Source organism: Rattus rattus, chromosome 5, assembly GCF_011064425.1.
Source record: "Rattus rattus isolate New Zealand chromosome 5, Rrattus_CSIRO_v1, whole genome shotgun sequence".
NCBI classification, from domain to species: domain Eukaryota; kingdom Metazoa; phylum Chordata; class Mammalia; order Rodentia; family Muridae; genus Rattus; species Rattus rattus.
The window spans coordinates 21,443,805-21,471,147 of NC_046158.1; the positions used below are offsets into that span (position 1 = coordinate 21,443,805).

At 39.4% G+C, this 27,343-nt stretch overlaps 1 protein-coding gene across 1 annotated transcript in view; it reads left to right on the plus strand.

Annotated features, from left to right (window-relative positions):
• Positions 1 to 418: 418 nt before the first annotated feature.
• Arhgap15 (Rho GTPase activating protein 15) overlaps positions 419 to 27,343 on the plus strand; it is a 617,921-nt gene continuing 590,996 nt past the window's right edge. The window contains exon 1 of the mRNA XM_032903250.1: positions 419 to 482. Within this exon, the coding sequence (XP_032759141.1) occupies positions 472 to 482 (11 nt within the window). The 5' untranslated portion in view covers positions 419 to 471. The remainder of the gene's footprint in view (positions 483 to 27,343) is intronic.

Sequence of the window (27,343 nt, forward strand, 5' to 3'; positions counted from 1 at the left end):
GTAGCATGAACATGCAAAAGCTAACCCAGGAGACTGGTTTTAAGGCCTTACTAGAAGACAGAGAAAGAGGAAGTTTCCACTCTTCTTGACAGCCAGTTCCTCCCCTGACCCAACCCAACTCAGTGGCTAAAATTTTAATCTCATTTTCTCCTTTAGATTAAACTTGATGCACCCCGTATAAATATACGACACTTGGAAACTGATTATAATATTGATAACTAATGATACTGTTGACTGGCTGTGTAAGGCAAACTCTAAGGGAAATAATGTGGTTAACTGCATGTACCCAGGAAGTGGGTTGTTTTTTAAAGTCTCTGCTCCCCCTCTCCCCCCGCCTTTTTTTTTTCTCAAGTACTGAAATTAAGCAGCAACTATCACAGGCCTCCCCGTAGGTCACGTGACCTTACTCTTTTCCGTTTTGTTGAAAGAGTCACTAAAAGGAGTGGATGGCAGTTTTCATAGCGAGTCATCATGGAGAAAAGGTATGTAACCTTAAGATCGTATTGTGTGTTGGCTACTTGAAAGTTCTGCTGGTATGGATGTGTAATCCTTTCTACAGAATGTACAGCTCTTACCTGGGAGCCAAACAGCAGCTTGTTCCTTCACCGAAGCAAAGTGTATGTTTTTCATAACCACAACCGACAAATTCATAGTTCCTTTGTAGAAATGCTATGCTAGTATCTTTGTTTATGATTTTACACTAAAATGTTGAAGACTGAGTATAGAAAAGTTCTAGACTGAAAGTGCTTTTAAAAGTGACTGTTCATAAAAGAGATGAGACTTAACTGATAGCTATTCAAAAACTTGCATAACTTGAAATTCAGGTAACAAGAGAAAAAGGCCACTATAAATACCAATAGGAAAGGGCCTCTTAAATATCATTGTGGAAAATACTCACTCTCAGGCATTTTGTAAAGAGCTGTATAGGAAGGGTCTCAAACATAGCCTGATAAAATAGCCATTAAAAACCAGGAAAACTGTATCACATAAAAAGATAAACTCTGTCACAGCTGAGTATTTCCCCTAACATTTATATGTTGAATTGAATAAAATCAGGCTAATTTTCTAATTCATAAGTAGACATTTAATGTTTAAAACAAATGTTTCACCTGATTTCACTGGCAGTTGTTTCTGGGAAGAGGGCTTGCTGGAAGGGATCCTTTTGTTGTTTAAGGTAACTGTATTTTGAAGTGTTCTGAAATAATAAACCTTTGAAATGAGAAGGATTCGTTCATTGTAAACCATCAAGAGCTTTTCTTAGCCACAGATATTGTGCCGGATGTCTCCGTGCATTGTAACGTGGGAAAAGATATCATCAAATTGTTGTTAATCTAAGACAAATACTTAAACAAATCTTACTGGAGAGTTTTGAAAAAATGTAATAAAAGCACAAGATATGGACCCCTTGTCCCTAATATTATTTTATTATGCTATCGGATAAAGAAGTGAAATCCCACAATGCAGATCTAGGGGGGTTATTAAAAATGGTTACAGGGTTGATAAGTGGCAACAATCTTTTTCTTTTATTGTGTTCTATTGAAAGATACTTATACATATTTTTGACATAGACAGTTTTGTAGGAAATTATTCAGCAGGCTGACACACTCATGGCAATATGCATTTTAAGCACTCTTTGATTGTCCACACTGAAGCTAGCTACTTGTTGACTGTTAAAATGATTACGGAAAAAATAGAGATTAGGGACATGGTATCCAATACTTTTTATTGTTAACATGTCAGAAGATCTTGGTAATATATACTTGCTTTGATATTCTGATTAGAATTTCAATTTGTTGTGTTTCCTTACCATGGAAAGCAGTATTTAAATCTGTCTTCAATATTGTGCTCCTGAGACTTCCTGAGCTGTATTCTCCAGATAATTTTTGTTGATATGCTATTGCTGATTTCATTGTATTATAAAAAGAACAGAGGTGACAGAACCCACACTCTAACAAAAAGAAAAAAAAATGAATGTTCAGGCAAGCATCTGAAGTAAGGAAAAGGCCATTAAAGTTTAAAGTATTTAACGTGATTGAAAACCAAATTATTCTTAATAAGTGTTTTTGCAGATCATGTTAATGTCACATGTTTTATGGTGTCTGTGAAGTGAAGTGAAGTGAAGGACAAGTGAAGACAGTTTGGGAGGGACGTAGACAAAGCAGCAAGTGAAGATACCTAAACTGATGACTTCAGTCCTGTTGTGCAAAGCCATGGTGCACAGACTCTGCACTATTCAGACCAAATCTTAAGGGGCTTGATTGCAAGTCTGTTATTCCAGATCATTCTGCCCTTGTGCATGCTGAGCAGCTTGGCAAGTTTTAGTGAAATGAAGCAAGGCAGAGAGGTTTATTTTCAAACTCAGCTCTGCAGAGTAGGTAAAAGAATACCATGCTTTTTACTTGGGACCAGCCAAATTCAGAAAGGAGAAAAGGCTTTCCTGTATGCCCTCCTTTTGCTAATTTTTGACCCTCTGTCATTGGTGTTCCATCGGTGTCTGATCTAGAATCCCACAGTTTACCTATCCCTTGATACAGAACACAGGGACTCTCAGGCAAGCAGCCTTGTACTTTAAAGGAAGGTTACATGGTCTTGATGTCCTCACCAGGCCTTCCCTGCTCCCCTAGCTTAGCTCTAAAATGATCTCTCAGATAGCAGGATTCAGATGACAATTGAGATGTTGGAAGTGTCCAGCCTTGTTTAAAGAAACTGTGCATGATAACCAGTTGTAAATAGTTCAGGACAGAGTGTCTTGCTACCCTCGGTCCAATCTGTGATATTTAAAGATGGAATTTCTGAGACTATCTAAGGAGGCTCTACCTCAGAGATGTACTTGTCTCTATAAACGCTTTTTCAGAGATAATGAAAAACCTCTGTAGTGGAAAAACCTCTGCTTTAAAAAATGTTGGTGTTTTCATACACAAAATACTTGGCATGAAGTAGAGGTAGATTTTCGTGAGTGAATGTGCATGGCGTATGTGTACATGCACGTGTGCTTGTGAAGTTGCACATACATTTGTGTCTGTGCATGCTCACTCATGTTTATATTTGTGGGTAGGCCAAAACTCAGATGTCCTCCTTAATTCTTCTCAACCACGTATCTCAGTGACCGTGTAGCTCTCTGATTAAGCTAGACTGGATCTCCTGAGAACTCTGGGCGTCCTCCCATCTCTGCCTTCCCAGTACAGAGATTACAAGCACAGGCCACTCTTTGTGAGTTTTTAATGTGGAATCTGAGGATTTAAACCCTGATCTTCAAGCTTGGGCCATAAGGACTTTACCTACTGAACTGTCTGCCCTGACTAAAGATGTGTGTGTGTGTGTGTGTGTGTGTGTGTGTGTGTGTGTGTGTGTGTGTAAGTCTTTAATGCTCAGAAACGAACTGTTTGGATAGCATAACTTTATCATGTGAAATACATGTTCTATGACAAAAGTAGGAAACAATCTTACAATCTTTATGAATCTTACCTGATAGCAGATAAAATTGTTTTGTTGCTGATGACGCAAAGCTAGTTGGGGTAGTGTGACAGTGCTTGTCTCATGACACCCACAGAACACAAGGTCAGGAATAGCTGGATCCAGGACTCTCAACATTAGGTCTTTATACCTTCTATAAGGTCCGCAGAAATTCTCATTGGCTCAGCGGGAGAGCTTCAGGTTAGTGTCACCCTTTCTACAAACCTGAGGGCAAAACAATACTTTTGTCATCACCACGGTAAGACCTGAGGTTTGTGTCTGACTTCATTCACTTGGATCAGATACCAGAACCCTGGAATTTAAACGTGGTTTAAATATATCAGCCAATGAGTCCACACCTGTAGCACACGGGCTTTCTCAGACAGAAATACTCTGCTGAAGCAGGAAGGGAAGCACTTTCCCAGAGGGGTCATTGTGCTTTTCAAAACCACAGGACCTCACTCCAGTGTCACAAATGGTTGTATTTGAAAGTATTGCTCCAAACTTCTCCAAAGGTATAATTAAACCAAAATACATTAAAGAGAGGTCTGAGTAAAATAAGAGTTTGCAGGAAACTGAATTGAAAATATTTTCAACAGCCATTTATGTCCTCTGGACATTGTGAGGTTTATAGTCCAGGACAAAAGTTATCATATATTGAATGATTTGTCTGCTTCTATTTAATGTGTATAAGAGTTCTGCCTGTGCGTAGGCCTGCACATCATGGGACAGCCATGCTACAGAGGCCAAAAGAGGGTACCAGATCCCCTGGAACTGGAGTTACAGACAGTTGTGATCTGTTGTGTGAATCCTAGGAATAGAACCCTGTTATTGCCATTTACCAGGCCATGGAAACTAGAAAAACTTTGTGCCTAGTAAATACACCTTTTGATCTTTCCTGTCAGATAATTCAGGGAAATTTCGAGGAGGGCATATGTTGGGTTTCTAAGGAACAGGAAATGAATGTCAAACTTTGCAAACATGGTCAATGGCAGAGAATCTCAAAGCAGGAATGAAGGATTCAGGTCTGCTGAAAAGTGATGTAATGGGAGGGGAGGGCCGAGGGATGGCAGGACCATCAGGGAATGCACCTGGCATGCAGCTGGCACGCACCTGGCACACACCTGGTATCCACCTGCTGAGCACAGCAACTCAGAGATGACAGCAGCTGTGAGTGGCAGTGTCCCTGCTGAAGATGCCACACTGGCAGCTCGTGGGTTTCCTTGTGCGAGCATTAGTCTGCTTCTCCAATTCTTCTCATTGTTGAGTGCTGTACTCCTTGAAATTTGCAGACAGGCAGAACTTAGTGACAAGGCACACTCCCAGCTTCCCTGCCCAGGCACCAGGGGCTCTTGGTCAGGCTGCACTTTACAAATATTTTCCTTCTCATGGCTGTCTTTAGATGACTTATTGAGATGATTGCACGTCAAAGGAGATTTTCAGAGTAAATCATGTTCACAGTCACCTTCTGGCCTACATCATTCGCTCTGACCTTACCCAGCCTTTTTCGTTCCGATTTATACTCCGTAGGCTCTTCCTGTAAAAAGCACATATTTTAAATGCTCACATGTGTGTGCTCACTTTGAGGCATAACTTCACACACTTCTCCAACATTGATTTTTTTAAAAATTTATCAATGATAAAAGAATTAATTTCAAAACCCTCTAATACCTTATTTTACGACAGTATAATAGTCTATACAAACATATTATATTAAATCATGATTTTCTTATAAGAGTCATAGTGGCCATCGTTTTCAATTTTCTGTGGCATAATGAATTTTTGTGTGGTTTTTCGTATAGAATGAATTCTTAGAAATACATATGTAAGACTAATGGAGTGCTTTCGGTAGTGGCTGTAAACCATTCTTCATGTCCTTGTAACTTTCGGGGCTCCAACCTACACGTCATGAGAGTAAGAGGAGAAGCTGCAGAGAGAATGCCTCTGGCTGTTTCAGCCTCTGCAATCAGGAGGAACCGCAGCAGACAGACTACACGCTCCACCTTTTCACGTTTCACCAACTGACAAAACTGTGTCTTGACCTGGTTAGTTTTGTGTGCTATTTCTGCTATTATGAATGAGGACGCACTTGTTTTAAAAAGTTCTGTCTGTTTTCACTGTAAAGAAGGGAGCTTGTTCTGGACTATGTAATTAAAACAAACAAACAAACAATTGCTGACACTCCAGCCCTGCCATGAGACCTTGAAGAAAGTAAGAAACCAGGGCTAACGTAGCATCCATGAAGCAAACCTTTGTAAGAGTGTGGAGGGGGAAGTTTGCACTGTGAATGCTCAAAGAAAGAGAAAGAATGCAAATAAAACAATACATCCAGAAACCCAACAGGTCTCAAAGGAGCCAGAGACAGATGGGTGTAATCACTAGCTCAAGTAGATAAATAACCTTAAACAGAAGGAAGCAGGCTTTAATGAGTTTGAATGTAGATGAATTGGATATAGATAAGATGAAATGAGGAGAGGAAGTTGAGGGAATTCATGCTTCCTAGTTTCTGTCTTCCCTGAAACAGTTGGAAGCTCATCTGATGACAGTGAGTACTTCCAGGTGCCAAAAACCAGATGGAACATTTTATTTAAAAACGACCCTAGTCGATAACACAATACAATTGTAGGTTTTTATTCTTTAAAAAAAAAAAAAGATTCTTAGACACGGTTTTACCACATAGCCAAGGCAAACCTCAAAGTTTTCGTGTAGCCCATGGCAAACTCCCCTATGTAGGTCAAGTTGGCCCCTAACTTATGTTGGTCCTCTTATCTCACCCTCATCTGTGCTGAAAATGCACCGTGTACCACCATTCTCAGTGTCCTTATCCCTATTGCTATGATGAAACACTCTGAGGAAGGTAACTTACAGAGAAAAGGTTTATTTCAGCTCAGGGCTCCCTGTTACAGACCATCATTGTAGGGGAAGTCACAGCGTCAGGAGCTTGACACAGCCAGTAACATTGTGCCCACAGCAAAGAGTCAGAGAGCAAATGAATGAATGCATGGTTTCTAGTACTGAGTGAATTTACCTTCTTATGTAGCCCAGGATCTTCTGACCAGGTAATATTCCCCCAACAATTAAGATGGGTTTTCCCATACCAGGTTGAATATACTCAAGATAACCGCACATAGACATTCCCAGAAACCCATTCCAAAGGACATTCCTATTTTGTCAAGGCTGGTTATCTCATCCAGATCGAATTGTCTATTAATCAGTAGATTTTTCTATCTTATTAAACAATACCCAGTTGAGTTCAAGTCTATAATTAATTTGAGCTTCAAAATTATATCCCGTAAAGTGTTGAGCATTATTGGTGAAACGAAATGTTAGATATGTGTTCCAGGCAATGGAAACTTTAAATAGTGAAGAGACAAACAAACGTAAGAGTACGAACATAAACTTATGTGTATAAACTTAATTTCTCATGAGCATTAAAACACATACTACAGATAAAACCCGAAGGCTCTTCACTTGCTTCATACAGTGGCCATTGCACTTCCATTTTATCCAGTCTCTGAGCTGCAATACTGCACAAACTGCACATATTGCCCACACTCAACACACTACACATACAGCAACACCGCACACACCGCGCACACAGTAATATTGCACAGACTGTACATTGCACATGAGCTGTACATGCCTCGCGTACTGCGCACACTGCATACACCACACACACTGCACACACTACACACATTGCACATACTGAACATATGACACATGGTGTACATACTGAAATACTGAACATTCTACACATCCTGCTCATGTTACACACACTGCACATACTACAGATACTGTACACTCCACACACACTGCACATACTACAATACTGCACACACTGCAACACTGAACACGCAGCATACAGTGCATACACTGCGCACAGGAAACATGCTTCACATACTGCGTACACTGCACATACTTCAATATGCACATATTGTTGCTGCAGACCCCTCTTGTTCTTTACTAACTTCCACTTTGATTTCCCAGGGTGTCTTGATCTGTTTTCCTTCTGACTAATTGGGTAGATGATCGCTCTTGGTAGATTTTATAGACTTTAGCCCACCTTTCAGATCTTTTAACACTGAAATCATTTAGATCAGTCCTGGGATGTGATCTTCATTTTGTCCTAAATGTTTCTTCCTAGGTAATCTTTAAGTTCTGTGACTTTAAATCCTATCTATATACTAATTAGATCTTAAGACAAAAGCCTTTGTTCATAGCACTAAAACTGTAAATGCAATTGACTATCCATCCCCTCTCCAGGAATGTCCATGACAAGTCAAAATAACTATATCAAAAGCAGCCCCTTGAGCTAGCTATAAGAAGAGAACGCAATGGTTCACAGCTTATCTGCACATTTAAATTCCAACCCCCAGAACCCATGTCAAAAACAGGATGCAGTAACAATGGGTCTATAATTTTAATGAGGTTGAAATGAGAGAATCACCCAGAAGCCCGTGGGTCAGCCTAAAGTGCACAGTGAGGCAGAGACAAAGAGAAACTCCACCTTAAAAAAAAAAAGGTGGAAAGTGAGAACCAGCTTATCAGAAAGTTGTCTGAACACCTCTACACTCCTACTGGGGATCATCGCACCCCCTCTCTCTCTCTCTCTCTCTCTCTCTCTCTCTCTCTCTCACACACACACACACACACACACACACACACACACACACACACACAGAGAGAGAGAGAGAGAGAGAGAGAGAGAGAGAGAGAGAATCTTTCAATCACAATATCAAAGTAGTCACTTAAGCACTGCCACTGTCCCTCAACTCAACGATGCTCTTCTCCTTCCGTTATCCATAATTACTGCACCATGTTTGTCTACCTGGAGCAACCTAGAATTCTGCTCAGTACCCTCCTTCTTCCTTAGCTTTCCTCTAAACTCATTCTACTCCCTGAGCTGTAAGGAAATTCTAAGAACTCCACGGAGCTTCTCCCATGCTCTTTATTTCATTGACGGCTCTCCTAAAATATGACTTTTTTTTTTAAAAAAAAATTACTGTGTTTTGGTATAATGGTTTTCCTACCCCAAAACTCTGAGAAATGGATACATTAAAATATGAGATGCCATGAAGTTTTAGACAAAACCACACCAATCAATTCATTCTTACGGTTCTATTCCTGAAAAGACAGCATGGCAAAAGCTAGGTCTAAAATAAAGCATTCAACTGAGTGCTTGCTTCTAGTTTCAGAGTGAGCTCACGGCCACCATGGCAGAGTACTAGGCAAGCAGGCAGCATTGTGCTGGGAGAGGAGCTGAGGGTTAGCATGTTGAAGGCTTAGAAAGAAGGACAAGGCAAGAGTGGGAGCCAGAGTCAGAGACAGACAGACAGAACTAACTGGGATTGAGAAGGGCTTTTAAAAACCTCAAAGCCACCCCTAGAGACACACCCCCTGTCACCAGGCATCACCTCCTAGCTCTCCCCAAACACTTCTATTAAAGGGGGTTAGGGTGGGAGCTTAGAGTCTGGGAGATGACACATGTTTGAATATATGAGCCTATGGAGGCCATTCACATTCAAACCACCACTGAACTCTCTAATCAACTGAAGCCTGGGGGAATGCTTATTTGTGTACATTTTCCTTAACTCACAGAGTTGAAGAGTTTGGAATTTCTATAGCCTTTTGGGTTGAATTTTTGGCCTACAAATGAATTTGTTGCTATGGTATATGATTGGCTACATTTTGAGGGAACGGTATCTTACTAACCTTAATGACATTGCTGAAGAACAAAAACGTTAGAAAAATAATATGTGATAAATAAACCCCTTCCATTACATTGGAAAACACACTATCTTAAAAACCATTATTATTTAAAGGAATCTATTTTGACTGTATCTGTGTATTCACACTCATAAAGTACTGGTTTGTTACTTGGATTTTAGCTGATAGATCTACACTTTGTAGGAGAAAATTAGAGCAAAGCAGAGGGTAATCTAATGCACGTTTTGTCTTCAACTCCGCACTTTTTGCCATTTCTACCACCCTCACTGCAGCAGGCTTAAACTGTCCTCCCTGACTTTCCTAAGGAATAGCTAAAGTGACATTGTGAAGACGTAGACAAGGCAGTTGTTGCCTAAGTATTACTACTATAGTTCAACCTACATGCGGTCCCCTGTTGTAGTTTGCATCACACTGTGGACCTCGTTAGTCTGCTTTTCTTTGCACTTACAGGCTGAAGTTTATTATTTTTCATCTATTCCATGTGTATTTTAAATATACCTCTCATGTCTTTATATTGCGAACTACTTAAAACCTGTAAAGGTATCTGCTTATAATAAGCATCGAACACAATTTTCCTAGTGAAAGAATGGATTCTACAGAAGTTGACCATGGGCTATAGAGGCAGGGAAAGAATTCTGAAGACTTGTGGCTTTTTCAGGTTCTAAAAATCAGAAGAATTTAGAAGGGAATTTATGAATATATTACAATAATTATCACTGACAGACTCTATGATTGATTATTGGTGACACATGCTCTATGTCAGGCTGCAGGTTCCGAGTTGTATGTAGCAGTACTTTTGAGACTCAGAACATAAAACTCCTTGAAAATACTAACAAACTGCTAGAAAATACCCCAAACTTTTATTATATAATTTTAAGCCTTTTTATGAAAGGGATTTTTAATGGAATGTTTTATGTTTGCTATAGATTAATCTAAAATCTTTCAAGAGTCTTATGTTTTCCAAGTTGCTAGCTAGTTATTACCTTAGAGCCAACAAACAAGGCCTTGGCTGTGAAACCTCATGAAGAAAGAATGGCCAGGGCATATGTGTTCAGTTCAGGGAGATTTCCATCTCTGCTCTTTTTTTTCTTTTATTGAATATTTTAAGATATTATTTAAATATATTTAAATATATTTTAAATGTTATCCCTTTTCCCAGTTTCCCCTCCAGAAACCCATTATCCCATAACCCCTCCCGCTGCTTCTATGAGGGTCCTCCCTCACACATCCACCCAATCACTCCCATCTCCCCATCCTGGCATTCCCCTACACTGGGGCATTGAGCACTGGCAGGACCGAGGGGCTCTTCTAGGATTGGTACCCAACGAGGCCATCCTCTGATATATTTGCTGATGGAGCCATAGTTCCATCCCTGTGTTCTCTTGGGATGATGATTTGGTCCCTGGTAGCTCTGGGATGCCAAGTTGGTTGATATTTTTGTTCTTATGGGGTTGCAAATCCCTTCAGCTACTTCAGTCCTTTCTCGAACTCCTCCATTGGGGACCCTGTGTTCAGTTCAATGGTTGGCTGTGAGCATCCACCTCTGTATTTGTCAGGCTCTAGCAGAGCCTCTCAGGAGACAGCTATATCAGGCTCCTGTCAGCATGCACTTCTTGGCATGTTTGTCTGGATTTGGAGAAGGTATATGGAATGGATCCCCATCTGTGGCAGTCTTGGCCTTTCCTTCAGCCTCTGCTCCATACTTTGTCTCCACATTTTCTATTCTGAGTATTTTTGTTCCTTCTTCTAAGAAGGTCTGAAACATCCACACGTTGGTCTTCCTTCCTTTTGAGCTTTGTGTGATTTGTTGTTTCAGTAAAATTATAAAGAATGCTATCTTTTATCCTACACTAGGTCTGACACTATAATGCCGCAAGATATCTGGTAGATATCTTCATCTCAATCAGCAAAGCATCTCACCCACTTTGCTCCATCCCATATCACATGCCAATCACTACTCTCTGACCATGACAACAATTTCTCTACCCATCTAGTTCCCAAAGCAGGTTGCTACCATACCAGACATACACATCCCAATTCTGTGGCAGCCCAGTGTCTCCAGCCACCACATACTCTCTTGAATTCAATTAAATCACCACAGGAAAGAACGTGCAACACAATAACCTCTGATCCAATTGATAATATATAATTGCCCACGTAGACATACAAAGCCCTGTACGTATCCATCCCATAAGAATATTCTTAACAACCTGTAAATGTACAGAGAGAAATCTTAATATCTGCCTCCATGTTCTCTCTGCTGCTTCTCCCCCTCTCACTGCAGTCTCCTCCTCCTCTCTAAAACTTTTCTCCCACCCATCCTACCTTCTCGTCCAATGACAGGCCTCATTCTATCTTGTAACTGCCTTCACCTACATAATGACATCATCCTACAATTTGTGACTTGTTTCTTGGGTATTCCAAGTTTTGGGGTTAATATCCACTTATCGGTGAGTGCATATCATGTATGTTCTTTTGTGATTGGGTTATCTCACTCCAGATGTTATTTTCTAGTTCCATCCATTAGCCTAAGAATTTCATGAAGTCATTGTTTTTGATAGCTGAATAGTATTCCATTGTGTAAATGTACCAGATTTTCTGTATTCATTCCTCTGTTGAAGGGCATCTGGGTTCTTTCCAGCTTCTGGCTATTATAAATAAGGCTGCTATGAACATAGTGGCGCATGTGTCCTTGTTATATGTTGGGGCATCTTTTGGGTATATGCCCAAGAGAGGTATAGCTGGGTCCTCAGGTAGTACTATGTCCAATTTTCTGAGGAACCTACAGACTGATTTCCAGAGAGGTTGTACCAGGTTCCAATCCCATCAAAACTGGAGGAGTGCTCCTCTTTCTCCATATCTGCTGTTACCTGCGTCTGCTGTTACCTGAGTTTTTGATCTTAACCATTCTGACTGGTGTGAAGTGGAATTTAAGGGTTTTTTTGATTTGTATTTCCCTGATGACTAAAGATGGTGAACGTTTCTTTAGCTGCTTCTTGCCATTCAAAATTCCTCAGTTGAGAATTGTTTAGCTCTGTAGCCCATTTTTTAAAAGGTTTTTTTTTTGACTCTCTAGAGTCTAACTTCTTGAGTTCTTTGTATATATTGGATATAAGTCCTCTATTGTATGTAGGACTGGTAAAGATCTTTTCCCAATCTGTTGGTTGCTGTTTTGTCCTACTGACAGTGTCCTTTGCCTTACAGAAGCTTTGCTATTTATGAGGTCCCATTTGCCAATTGTTAATCTTAGAGCATAAGCCATTGGTGTTCTGTTCAGGAAATTTTCCCTTGTGCCAATATGTTCCAGCCTTTTCCCTGCTTTCTCTTGTATTAGTTTCAGTGTATCTTGTTTTATATACAGGTCTTTGATCCACTTGGACTTGAGCTTTGTACAAGGCAATAAGAATGGATTGATTTGCATTCTTCTACATGCTGACTACCAGTTAAACTAGCACCATTTGTTGAAAATGTTGTCTTTTTTTCCTCTGGGTGGTTTTAGCTCCTTTGTCAAAGATCAAGTGACTATAGGTGTGGGTTTATTACTGGGTCTTCATTTCTATTCCATTGATCTACCTGCCTATCTCTGTACAAATATCATACATTTCTTATCACTACTGCTTTGTAATACAGCTGGAGGTCAGGGATGGTGATTTCCCCAGAAGTTCTTTTATTCTTCAGAATAGTTTTTGCTATCCTGGGTTTTTTGTTTTCCTAATGAATTTGCAAATTGCTCAGTCTAACAAAAAATGAGTTGGAATTTTGATGGGGATTGCATTGAATCTGTAGATTGCTTTCAGCAAGAGATAGTCATTTTTACTATAATATAGTAAAATAATAATCCTGCAAATCCATGTGCATGGGAGATCTTTCCATCTAAGATCTTCAATTTCTTTCATCAGATACTCAAGGTTCTTGTCATACAGATCTTTCATTTGCTTGGTTAGAGACACACCAAGGTATTTTATATTATTTGGGACTATTGTGAAGGGTGTCTTTTCCCTAATTTCTTTCTCAGCCTGTTAATCCTTTGAGTAGAGGAAGGCTACTCATTTGTTTGGGTTGATTTTATACCCAGCCATTTTGCTGAAGTTGTTTATCAGGTTTAGTAGTTCTCTGGTGAAAATTTTGGGGTCATATCATCTGCAAATAGTAATATTTTGACTTCCTCCTTCACAGTTTGTGTCATTTTGACCTCCTTTTGTTGTCTGATTGCTCTGGCTAGAAGTTCAAGTACTATGTTGAATAAGTAGGAAGGGAGTGAGCAGCCTTATCTAGTCCTTGATTTTAGTGAGATTGCTTCAAGTTTCTCTCAGTTTAGATTGATGTTGGCTACTGGTTTGCTGTATATTGCTTTTACTATGTCTAGGTATGGGCCTTGAATTCTTGATCTTTCCAAGACTTTTACCATGATGGGGTGTTATATTTTGTCAAATGGTTTCTCAGCATCTAATGAGATGATCATGTGGTTTTTTTCTTTAAATTTGTTTATATAGTGGATTATGTTGACGGATTTCCATATATTGAACCATTTCTACATCCCTATCTACTTGATGAAGTCTACTGGATCATGATGGATGATCGTTTTGATGTGTTCCTGAATTCAGTATGCGAGGATTTTATTGAGTATTTTTGGGTCAATATTCATAAGGGAAATTGGTCTGAAGTTCTCTTTCTTTGTTGGGTCTATGTGTGGTTTAGGTATAAGCGGAATTACGAATTCATAGAAGGAATTGGGTATTGTTCCTTCTGTTTCTATTTTGTGAATAGTTTACAGAGTATTGGTATTAGGTCTTCTATGAAGTTCTGATAGAACTCAGCACTAGAACCATCTGGTCCTGTACTTTTTTTGGTTGGCAGACTTTTAATGACTGCTTCTGTTTCTTTATGAGTTATGGGACTTTATATCATTTATCTGATCTTGATTTAACTTTGGTACCTGATATCTGTCTAAAAAATTGTCCATTTCATCCAGATTTTCTAGTTTTGCTGAATATAGGCTTTTCTGATGATTTTTATTTATTTATTTTTTTTTGGGATTTTCCCCAATTTCTTTTGTTGTCCCCCTTTTCATTTCTGATTTTGTTAATTTTGATACTTTCTTTATGTCCTCTGGCTAGTCTGGCTAAGGGTTTATCTATCTTGCTGATTTTCTCAAAGAATCAGCTCCTGGTTTTGTTGATTCTTTGTATGGTTCTTTTTTTGTTTCTCCTTGGCTGATTTCAGTCCTGAGTTTGATTATTTCCTGCCTTCCACTCCTCATGGGTGTATTTACTTATTTTTTGTTCTAGAGCTTTTAGAAGTACTGTCAAGCTTCTAGGGTATGCTCTCTCCAGTTTCTTTTGGAGGCACCCAGAGCTATGGATTTTCCTCTTAGCACTGCTTTCATTGTGTTCATAAGTTTGGATATGTTGTGCCTTCATTATCACTAAATTCTAAAAAGACTTTAATTTCTTCCTTGACCAAGTTATCATTGAGTAGAGCAATGTTCAGCGTGTATGTGGGCATTCTGAGTTTTTTGTTTTTATTGAAAACCAAACTTTGTCCATAGAATGCTTGGGATTATTTCAATCTTCTTGTATTTGTTGAGGCTTGTTTTGTGACCGATTATTTGGTCAATTGTGGAGAAGGTACCATGAGGTGCTGAGAAGAAGGTATTTTCTTTTGTTTTAAGATAAAATGTTCTATAAATATCTGTTAAATCCAATTGGTTCATAACTTCTATAAGTTTCTCTATGTCTCTGTTTAATTTCTGTTTCCATAATCTGTCTGTTGATATTATTGTGTGAGGTACAGTGTGTGCTTTGAACTTTAGTAAAATTTCTTTTATGAATGTAGGTACCCTTGCAGTTGGAACCTAGATATTCAGAGTTGAGGGTTCATCTTGGTGGATTTTTCCTTTGATGAGTATGAAGTCTCCTGCCTTATTTTTTCTTCTTTTTTTGATAACTTTTGGTTGTAAGTCGATTTTATTTGTTATTAGAATGGCTACTACAGGTTGTTTCTTAGGACCATTTGCTTGGAAACTTTCTTCATAGCCTTTTACTCTGAGGAAGTATCTGTCTTTATCACTGCTGTGCATTTCATATGCAGCAAAACACTGGGTCCTCTTTTCATATCCAGTCTGGTGGTCTATGTCTCTTTATTGGGGAATTGAGTCCATTGAGATTGAGAGAAATTAGGGACCAATAATTGTTGTTTTCTGTTATTTTTGTTGTTAGAGATAGAATTTTGTTTGTGTTTCTTTCCAAAGAAGATATTCTTTTGGATTAGTTGAAAGAAAATTACTGTTTTGCTTTATCTATGGTGTTGTTTCCCTCCTTGTGTTGGAGTTTTCCATCTATTATCCTTTGTAAGTCTGGATCTGTGAAAATATATAGTGTAAATTTGGTTTTGTCATGGAATATCTTGGTTTCTCCATCTATGTTAATTGAGAGTTTCACTGGTCATAGTAGCCTGGGCTGGCATTTTTGCTCTCTTAAGGTCTGTATGACATCTGTTCAGGATCTTCTGACTTTCATAGTCTCTTTTCAGAAGTCTTGTGTACTTCTGATAGGTCTGTCTTTATATATTATATGCTTTTAATATTCTTTCTTTGTTTGGTGCATTTGGTGTTTTGACTGTTAAATGATGAGAGGAATTTCTTTTCTAGTCCAATCTATTTAGAGTTCTGTAGGTTTCTTGTATGCTTATGGGCATCTCTTTCTTTAGGTTAGGAAAGTTTTCGCCTATAATTTTCTCAAAAATATTTACTGGACCTTTAAGTTGGGAATCTTCGCTGTCTTCTATACCTACCAAGTTTTCATTGAGGTATCCTTAGGTTTAATCTCTCATTGTGTCTTGAACTTCGTGGATGTTTTGGGTTAGGATCTTTTTGTGTTTTGCCTTTTATTTGACAGTTGTGTCAATGTTTTCTATGGTATCTTCTGTCCCTGAGATTCTCTCTTCTATCTCTTGTATTCTGTTGGTGATGCTTACATTTATGACTCCTGATCCTTTCTCTAGGTTTTCTATTTCCAGGATTGTCTCCCTTTGTGCTTTCTTTATTGTTTCTATTTCCATTTTTAGATCCTGGATGGTTTTGCTCAATTCCTTTACCTGTTTGGTTGTGTTTTCCTCTAATTCTTTAAGGGATTTTTGTGTTTCCTCTTTAAGGGCTTTTACCCATTTACCTGTGTTGTCCATATGTCTTTAAGGGAGTTATTTATGTATTTCTTAAAGTCCTCTAACATCATCATGAGATGTGATTTTAAATCAGAATCTTGCTTTTCTGGTGTGTTGGGGCATTTATGACTTGCTGTGTTGGAAGAACTGGGTTCTGAAGATCCCAAATGACCTTGGTTTCTGTTGATCAGATTATTTCACTTGACTCTTGCCATCTAGTATTAGCTGGTCTTGCTGTCTGTGACAGTGGCTTGACCCTTGGTATGTCTCTGTGTCAGCAGGGACCAGTTCTTTCCCAGAAGTATTTGAGAACAGAGAGCTGTGGCACTGGTTTGGCTCATAGACAGAAAATGGAGATGTCCTATTACAGACTGCTCCTTGGTTCCCATGTTCAGAGGGCTCCAGGCAGGTCCCTTTGTGCAGTAGTGGTGATCTTACCTGTGCTCTAGGATGTGTCTGCACTCTTGTGAGACCAACTCTTTCCCAGCATGATCTGGGCATAGAGACATGTGGCACAGGGTCAGCTCTGGGTGCAGATGGAAACCGGAAGGGCGTCTCTGATCTTTTATCTTTCTGCTTTAACTTCATTTTCATATTTGAAGGAAATGGAGCTGTGCAATCAACATTCATCTTTCCACTTGGTATACTGTAAAACCAAGAAACTTTCCTCTAAATTACACCAGCTTTTGATGGTCTTCCTACAGGAAGGAATTCAAGAAGTATCTGCGTAGAGTATTATGGTGCTCCCAGAATTATGTAGTACCTCTTGATTCTCAAACAACTTAAAGAAGCACTGAACATTCCCCAAGATAAAGTATGATTGTTCTTAATGATCATCATCACAGCTATGATTTTTCAAGTTTTTTAAATAAACCTGAATAAAATGTAGTATCCACCAAAATTATATAAACACACTACTAATTCCATTTTAAAGATAAAGTATCAAAGTTAAACAGTGAAGTATTCCAAAATACAGAACTACTTCATAATTGAATCATGGTTTCTCGGTAGTTCAGGGTAATGTGAAGCCTATAGCCTTTACATTATGTTATGTGATGGTTCTCAAGTCAGTTCAGTGGCACAATTCAGTCAAACAATTCTGACTATTTTTTCATTTCTGTCTATTTTGTTAATAGGTTCTTGTTTTAGATGGTATAGCCTGGATTAGGCTAGCCTGAAACTGGTCCTTCACAGCCCTCTTTCTCCTAAGTGTTGAAGTTGCAATCTGTACCATGATACCACTCCCTAGGTTCTAGAAGCTTCCAGTAGAATTCTACTTGGTTAAAGCTATGTCTCCATCTGAGCACACTTGTTGATTGCTCTCCGCATATGCTGTATGGCTTAGTGCAGTTTTTAAAATGGGAGGTTCCGTTACACTGATGTCTCTCTATATACATTTTCCTCTGATCCTCTGGACTCTGTACTAGTCTCGGATCTTCAAATTGGAGGCCACATGTGATAGCAACCAGCCACAACTAACTATAGAAACACAGCTGGCATGGATTGCAAAGATTTAGTATGAACAATGACAAATCTACTTATACTTTTGTATTTATTATATGTTTATATAGTTAAATTCTGAAATAGAGGACCAAATAAAACTCACAAGACTCCTCCAAATGGGCTACAAGAATTTTATAAGCTACATCTGTGATTTGCTGTTACAGTTTAGATCTTAAATCTCCCCCCACCCCCCAAATCATTTTCTCCTCAGCTAATGGCACTGTTGGGATGTGGTAGAATCCTTAGCAGTCTGGCCTGCTTCAAGGAAGCAGGCTGCTGTAAACATGCCTTGGAAGGCATCTGACTCGGCCACTTACTACATAAACCTTTTTACATCTAGGTTTCCATGAGGATCAGACACAAGCATACATGCACACATGTGTGCATGCGTGCGTGCGCACGCGCATGTACACACACACACACACACACACACACACACACATACATTTCAAACCTGCATTTCAAAACTATAATTTTTCAGTTACTTAATCTTTCTGAGCCTGTGTTTCCTCTTCTGTAAAATAGTAAACTTCCTCAGAAGAACAAAAACATAAGGAAAACTTCTGTTTAAAATGTGCCTAGCATATGGAATAGAGTAAAAATCTAAAGGTTGGATGTGTGAGTGACAGCAACAGTAGCCATTAGATTATTACTTGAATCTGTGGTTTTCTTTGCCTTCTCTTTACTCTTATCTAGAGATAAAAGTAGCATACGTTTGTTCTACTTGAGTTCTAAGTACCGTTATAAATTGTGAAACCTTCCTGAGCAATTCGTTGCTACTAGTTTCATTTCCATCATACAGCCGTATGTGGGAGTATAGTCTGATTGTACAGGAAGAGGAAAATGGGTTCATTCCTCTTTTGTTTGATTTGGTTGATAGAGAACTGTTACTTCAGAAAGCTCAAAGCAGGCTTTTGCTAGAAATAGAATTTAATTTTAAAGGACTCTTACCTTTAAGAAAAGTAGTAGCCGGTCACTGATCCTGGGAACTGAAATTAGAGTGAGCATAGAAAAATTAAAACATGGATGAGAGAACAGTATAGAATTCTCTTTACCAACTTTTAGTTTATACAACTTTTAGTTTTATCCGGTGTTAAAATGCATGACCTGAGGCAGGTTGGATGTGACCACAGCAATGTGTCTGAGGAAAAACAATTGAGAAAGGAAAATGTGAGCTACAATATAGCAGTTGTTGACAAGTTTATTTTGTCTTGTTTCAATTCTTCCCTGTGTAAACCATCTCAGTGTTCTATTATCGAGATTAGGTGGACATACCAGTCCTATTGTGAAATGGCATACACTAATACAGGATGCCGATGAGAGCACCGTGTTTAGTTAGAGGACTCAAGAGCTGAGGTAACACTGGCAGCAGCTGTGAAGTTCCTGTGGCTGCTTGACAAAAGGTTGACCAGCCATGTGGCTTCAGGAAACGGGATTCAGGACTAGCAATGGGATGGGTACATAGTAGTGAGGCATAAGAAGCCCAGATAGAAGTCTGTGTGGCAGATGTGCCAAAGAGTACAAATAATAGCATAGATGTGGAGAAATTGAGATGAAGTAATTGTTCTGGCTTCCTTTCACTGTTACACAATCATGGGTGCGTTTGTCTCTTATAAGTGGGAAGCAGAGGCGAACTACAATAGCGCAACGATCCTCTGCACCAACCAGGAGTCACAACCATTCACAAACCTGAACTTGAACTTGCCCATGGTGCTGGTAGAATGTGTGGCATGGAATTGCAGACAGGCATCAAGCATCTGTCAAGCAGCATTATACAGGGCAACATTGGCTACACTGTCTGCCTTTAAGGAGACCGCAGTTAATTGGGCAGATTAGACATACCTTAAATGAAGAACAGCAAAGGAAAAGTCAGGATACTGATATCTGTCTGAATAGAATAGGAACAGTAAAAGAGGCCAGGGCAAGGGAAGAGACAAAAGGAGAAATCACTTTGCAATAGGATAGAGCACAACACACTTAGTGTATGGCAGGAATCTCACTGAGAAGACTGTGAGAAGTGGTGTCTGACAAAACTCGTCCTGAGGCTGTCCTGCAAACACCACACCTCACGACTAACTTACCTGCCTGAATTGACAGAGTAGAATATAAAAACGTATGTAGACTTAATGCGCAGCCGCAACTCTGCTCAATGCACAGCAGATAAGGGATGAATACTTCTATGTATACTGATGTCAGGTGTCCTCGTCAAAAACACTTCCACACCAGACAGCCCATAGAAGCAAACCTGGGGACCACAGAGACATGTATCTCTCTAAAGGGTAGAAAAGGAGCCCTCATCCAGCTGACTTCTGTCAGGCAACCTGGATGACTTTGCCTACACTAATGAGTTTTTTCAAGGGAAGATATGCAAGTTTTTTTCCTATTTTTTCAATTATCTTTAAAAAAATAAACATTAGCTCTCATTTTCAATTGGAAATTGATTTCAAACATTTTAAAACATTGTTCAGGCCCAACACCATATGTCTGTGGGCTGAATCTGGTTGGCTGACTGGCTGTCTTTTCCACCTCTTGTTAATTTATAGCTGTTCCTATGAAAGCAGGAGCAGGTGTCACAGAAGGAACAAGAGTCACTAACTAACTTTTGTACATTTAAGACATCTTAAAATCTTTAAGGATTGGTTAAAACATTGAATTATCTTTTGAGAAACCATCCGTTTATATATAGCTTTTCATTTAAGTTTGTTTTGTCTGTCTAGATTTCATGACTGGGTTCATTTTCTTAACTAGAAAGAATAAATTTTCTTCTGCTGCCAACTCTCTCCAAAACATTTTAAAATCATTAAAATATGACTTCAAAAGTTTAACTTAACTGAGTAATAGAAAATATATTTTTCAACTGGCATTTTAAATCACACCATATAGACTCCATATTATTGGGTATCACCTGATATCTACATGTGTGTAGATGTACTGTTCTAGAGGATATGAGAGGCTCTCGTGACTCATGCGAGGGTAGTTATAATAGCAATATCTAAACACTGATGCAATGTGTGTGTCCAAACTAGTACACACACATACACACACACACACACACACACACACAGAGAGAGAGAGAGAGAGAGAGAGAGAGAGAGAGAGAGAGAGAGAGAGAGAGAGAGAGGAGAGAAGGGAGAGGGAGAGGAAGAGAGGGAGGAGAGAGGGAGAGGGAGAGGAGGAGAGGGAGAGGAAGAGAGAGAAAGAGAGAGAGAGGGAGGGAGGGAGAGAGGGAGAGAGAGAGAGAGAAAGTCAGAGAGACAGAGGCACAGGGAGAGGGAGAGGGAGACAGAGAGAGACAGAGAGAGAATACATGCACAGGCTTCCCCAGTACATATTGTGGGCAATATACACAGAGTGTGTATGCATAACCACTTCATCGTGTAGATGAGATTCTCTGCATCTCAGAAGGGTCATAGCAAAGGATTTAAGCCACACAGAATCTACAGAATTACCCAAACGCTTTAAATAAATCCCCATACTAGGATATTTTATTATTTTATTTCTGAGATTATAACACATTTCTTTCCTCCTTTCTCCTGCCAACATTTCCTCCCTGATCTCCTTCAAATTCATAGCCTATTTTCTCAAAAATGTTAATGAATGCATATATATATGCATATATATGTATATATACATAAAGAGAGAGAGCCTGCTCAGTCCATACAATTTTACTTGTATGTACTTTTCAAATTTTAAGTGTTAATGCGTTCTCCAAATTGGAACAGAAACATAGATAAACTAATAAAGATTACCACACTGTTCTGTGAACCGGACTCCTCTTAGGGGTAGGTTTCTAGCCCTCATCAGCTCCATTTTCTAGCTGAGGGAGGCTCCGGGAACTCCTCAAACTGCAAAACTACACCAGTTTAGATGGAGGATCCACCTTTCTCAAAGTTTCCAGAAATAAGATAATTGACAAAGCAATGGAAGGGACCAAAGGTGCTAAAGATAAAAGCACGAAGACCTTCAGTTACTTAGCCCAGACAGAGCTGGAAACATCCTAAGATGTGCGAGGAATATGAGATATTGGGGGATTTTCAAGATGGAAGATGAAAACTCAGTTCTCAAAGTTCAATTTAAACACTGTGGACTGGTCAATATTCTTTCCTCATTTTACTCTCCTGGGCCTCTAGAAAGATCTTTTGCAAGGTCAACACTTTCAGCCTTTCTCTGCTCTTTAACAAGGGAAGTTCTTTTGCAAGCGTTCAACTTGCTACTACATTCACACTTCCATAGTCCATGACAGAAGTAAACAAACCAAGAATAGCAGAGTTCTCTAAACTGAACAGAAGGGGGTACAGTAGACTTGGATTCTAGGGTAGGCTATTTCTCAGTTTGTCTCCTATGTGAAAAGACTAATTTTCAGCAGTATTTGTGTTAGATGTTTGTTTTTAGTATCTATCATATTGAAACATTTCATACATCTACAACACTTCCCATAGCCTCATCCCTTCCCAATACATTATTCCAACACCTGCATGCTCTAAAGTGAGCTTTCATTCCCATAAAACAACTCCAACTAAAACAAAAACAGGATGAAGATAGTAATGATATAGCAATAATTTTAGTATAGTACTCATATAAAAATAATATATAGAACCTTTATAACAGAGGCTGGAGATGCTCATCTGTCAAGAGGACTTGCTGCCTGACACCCGTGTTGGAAAGCTCACAGCTACCCGGAATCCTACCTCCAAGAGATCACATCCCTACTTCTGACTCTGCCTGTGCTGGCCACATGCAAATGATACACCACACACACACACACACACACACACACACACACACACACACACACACAATCAAAAATAAAAAATAAAACTATGTAAACCTTTATAAAATAGTTTAAAGTCAGGGACGTCTGGGTCCCTCACGGGTGATGAGTGAATGTGGTTCCTGAATCCCCTTGTCAATCCTATTGACTTGGAATGACTGTGGAAGATCTAGCTAAGGCTGCATCCTTAGCAAAGCTATAGACATAGATCATTGAAGACCATTGTTTTATAATTCTCCTCCCCACTTCTCTGTTCCAATCAAGTGCTCGTTTTCAGTGTACTTGCATTCTTGTTCATTCTGTCTCCAAGGATAAATCTTAACTAACCTGCAGTTGGATTCTGCACTTGCAAAAATAACTGGTCTTTGATATCCTGTTCACTTCCACCTTAGTTCCATGTCCAGACACTCATTAGACCACTTCTTCTCCACTAGGTATTTGATTGTCTCTGACCATTGCCTCCTCTACTGCTAACTCGGTCAATTGTTACCTTATCCACTTACAAGTACCAATGTCCTACTTCAAAATTGCCATTCTTTTCTATTGGTAACTGAGTCTGATGTGAAAAACTGCCCAGGACGTGATGTCTGCCATTCTCTTAATGAACCACCTAGTTGATAGCTTATGCCCTGCCCCTCTGATATTCCCATTGGCTGTTTCTAATGCCTGTTAGATAACCATGACTTATTTCTTCAGTTGTCATTGATTACCCTGACTGTGAGAAAGTACTTATGTCATTTTTGTATAATGTTAGCACTTGAGAGTTTATACCCATCTGTCTGTTCTTGTGACTAGGAGAGTCCTTTAGAAGCTGTCCCTTAAGATGGTTTCCTAGCTCATGGTCCCTTTTCATTCTGTGAATATTAGAGATGATTTTCAAGTCAAAGCTGCAAATACAGATGTGTATGGTTTGTCCATAGGCCAAGAATATAATTCCATCTCATACCAAACACAAAACTATTACAAGTTAAATCACAGTTATAAAAATAAAAGAAACCAAATTATTTAAAGTAAAATATATAGTATGAAACAAGTATGGGAGTGACCAAGAGTTACCCAGGGCATATTTAGGGAAAAGGTGGTGAGCAGTAGAGGAAGGCTGGCTTGGAGAAATGCCTAAGCACCTATGGTGTTCATTGCCCTTACAAAGGACATGTTTTGGTTCCTAGCTTCCAGATGCCTACTCACACCTCCAACTCCAGTTCCAGAGTATTTGATACCTTCTTATAGCCTCCATGGGTACCAGACATACACATGGTACCTCTAAACATGTGCAACTATGCACTGATATAGAAAAATAAAATATTGAAGAAGGAAGAAAGAAGATATTAGAAAATATTAAAATTTAAGGATCCTATTAATAAAAGATAGCATTAAGAAGTGAAGGGCCACCCCAAAGTGGAAAACGTATACAATGGAAAAGGATTGGACCAAGATTTGTAAAGAATTGCTACCCCATGGTAGAAGAAAAACACAATGTAGTAGGAAAAAAATAAGCAGAATATGAAAGACAGAGTCATAGTTACCTTTGGTGAGGTGAGGAAGTTACTGTAACAGAGCTCTGGGTGAATCTCCAGTGCCCTAGTGTGATGTTTAGCTGAGATTGCTTAATACTGTTCAGCACAACAAATATTTGAACTTTTGACACACAACACACACATTGATCACACATGCAAGCATGCCTTTACAGGTATTTATCCTGCTGTATGCTCATTATAAAAGAGAGATAGCCATGTTGAAAATATATTAAAAAAATACAACTCTGGAAAACCTTCAGTGATGAAGCCATAAGGCCATCATTCCTCACAACAGTGGATTTCGCCATGCGGTCACCCCCAGATAGACCCTGTTGGCACTGCAATTCAATCCAATCAATCCAGACATTGGACACATCAGCATTATGGAAAGAATAATGGACACAATAACAAATGTTCTAAATGAAACAAATGCCAGCTGTATTGACATTGCTGATCACTGCTAATCACTGATGAACACAAAATGTGCAATATGCAACTTCTGCATATTTGACCCCTGCCCAGGCAAAGAGAAAGATAACGTCTGGCATTACTGCTATCAGTACCTAGACTTAGCCATCTTGATAAAGAACTGTGGCACAGTGTCAAAGCCCTTTAGGGCATAAATAACCTTAGAACCAGAAATCCCAGGAAACAGACACAAGCACAGGCTCAAATGCTGTGTCTGCACCTGATGCTCTTCCAGCAAAGGTCAGCCCATATGCCTGGCCTTGGCAATATCTACACTCTGTTTTTGGCCAGCATTTTTTAGCACGGTAGTGTAAGGCAACTGGGCTGATGGTTATCTTTAAGAGATGCTTTATATCAATCCTTACGACAGTCATCACTTCCCTGAGATGAAAGTACTCAAACTCTTCAAGTCAAAGTTTACGAGAAAACAGACCAAAGTTTGCCTTGCTTGTCTCTTATGTAGTTCTACTCTGTATCAAGGGACTGGTGTTCCACAGAACTTCTTCCAGTCCTGAAAAGTAACTGCTTCATCCATCACATTTTGGTCCTGCCTTTCCAATGCTCTCCCAGCAGCCTAAGCATCAGGAGAAAGCAGAAGTTCCACTAGTTTCCTTTTCTGGGTTCCTAGTTCAATGAAATTGTACGTGACCTTTATCCCTAAGAACTTTGACTTTCTTGTCGCATCTTACCTTGCTCTGTACATGTTTGATGCCTAGAAATATTAAGCAAGTACTTAAATGTCCAAACTGTACTTTTGAAAGTCCTGGATTATTTTCTTATGTCACATGGTTCTCCTATTTTGACAATAAGATGTATAAATAAATGAAGAAATAAGTTCATATTTGTGTTTCTTATTGGGGTGTGTGTACATGCGTGTGTGCATGTGTGTGTGTGTGTGTGTGTGTGTGTGTGTGTAGTGTTTGCATATGTACTGTGGTCAGAAAATGTGGACTCAGTCATCGGTCTGTCATAATTTGGGGTGTCAAGATTAGGGCACAGGCTTGTGCAGCAGTGAGCTTTGGCCAACTGAGCGCCCTCACTGGCCCATATCCATCTTTTGAAAAACAAAATGACCTTAAATAAATAGCCAAGTGTCTCCAAGTTCTATAAGACCAGTTCAAGTTCCTTGAAGGCACTCGCACAATTGACCTCAGTCAGTCCTACCAGACTTTATCTACTTAGCTTTTCCTCCTAGCCACCAACTCTCTACCACAGTGTGGATATAAGTGTTTTTCTTCTTTGAATGTAGTGATCAACCTGTGAGGCTCTGATTTTTCCTCCTCCAGTGACATTGTATTTATCACCAGCACCAGCCCTAGGCACCTTTCCCTTGACAAGTTCCTCGGTTCCTTCTCTATTCCAACCGTATCAGACTCCATGGTACACAAGTATGCTATGCCTAATTCCATTGCAAGATTCTTGATAATTGCTGTGGAACCCGTGAGACACAACAAAGCTCATTTCTCTGGCTCAAACTGGCTGCTTTGTTTCCATGAGAATGTTTCTAATGTGTCTGTGAAATATGAGGGGTGCCAATAAGCTACAGTTAATGAATGTCAGAAATGTCTACCACATAGACTTTGGATCTAGTCTGGTTTTGTTGTTGTTCGCTTATTGTTATTGGTTTTGTTTGATTTTTTTAATGAACTATCTCCACTTAGGATGGATGCATGCAAGGATAATAATAGTAATATTACAATTTGCCTAAGTAGCTGACCTGTCAGCCATTTTCAGTAAGTGCAGCTTATCCCCGGATTCCCTGAAATTGGTTAAATAAACGCAAGGTCTTATTATCACATCTCCCGTATGTAACACCTGCCCTGTCAAAGGCAATGTTACCCAATGGGCTGGCTATGATCAAATTCCTTTCCTGTGATCTTCCTTTCTCATTATATTTGACATTTTTGAAACTGGGTTTTATTGCATTCTCTCAGCTTATGGAAGTGGTCTGGGGAAATGAGACTTAATAGAGATGTAGAAGCCACTGGGAGAAAAAGAAAAGGAATGTAATCTGGGAGGAAACTGAAATTAAAATGTTATTTTGGTAAATGGTTGCTGTGGTAGAAACGGCAAGCAATTGCAATGCAAGTTAATTACTGACCTGTCAGGAAAGCATGACACGAAGGTAGTGCCACATATTACTGGAGTTACCACAGCCACAAGTCATTTCCACAGGGAAACAAATAGACTTTGCTCTACCACAGATCAACATAAGATCTTTCCAGGGGATTGAAATGAATTTCTCTGAGAAATAATGCTTGTCCGTGGAGTAGCCATGAACCCTTAGCAGACCTGGAGAGTCAGTCTGTTCCCGACAGGCAGAGGCAGGGACAGCGTCTGACTACACAGAGGCTTCCTACATTTGGAGGCAGAAGGGACCCCGCTTTTGTGGGTGGGGGTGACCACATAACTCATCTGCTACACAAGGAGAATCTAGGCTGACTCTGATAAAATAGGAAATCTCTGAGAGCACTTGTGGTATCTGGTTCTGAAATAGTTGTCCTCAGAAAGCTCCCTGTGGTAGCCAGTGTCATATGAAAAGGTTCATATTTGTGTATGTGTGTGTATGTACATATATAAACTGCCCGAAGCAATCTTGTTCTCAAGGGAGATGTTCATTTTTCACAATAAGAAGGAAACATAAGGGTTATTCTGAAATGGAATGGAAATATGGTGTTTGGTACATTTTTGGAAATCTATATGAATCTTGAGGAGTACTTTAATTCTGGCCACATAAAGTATA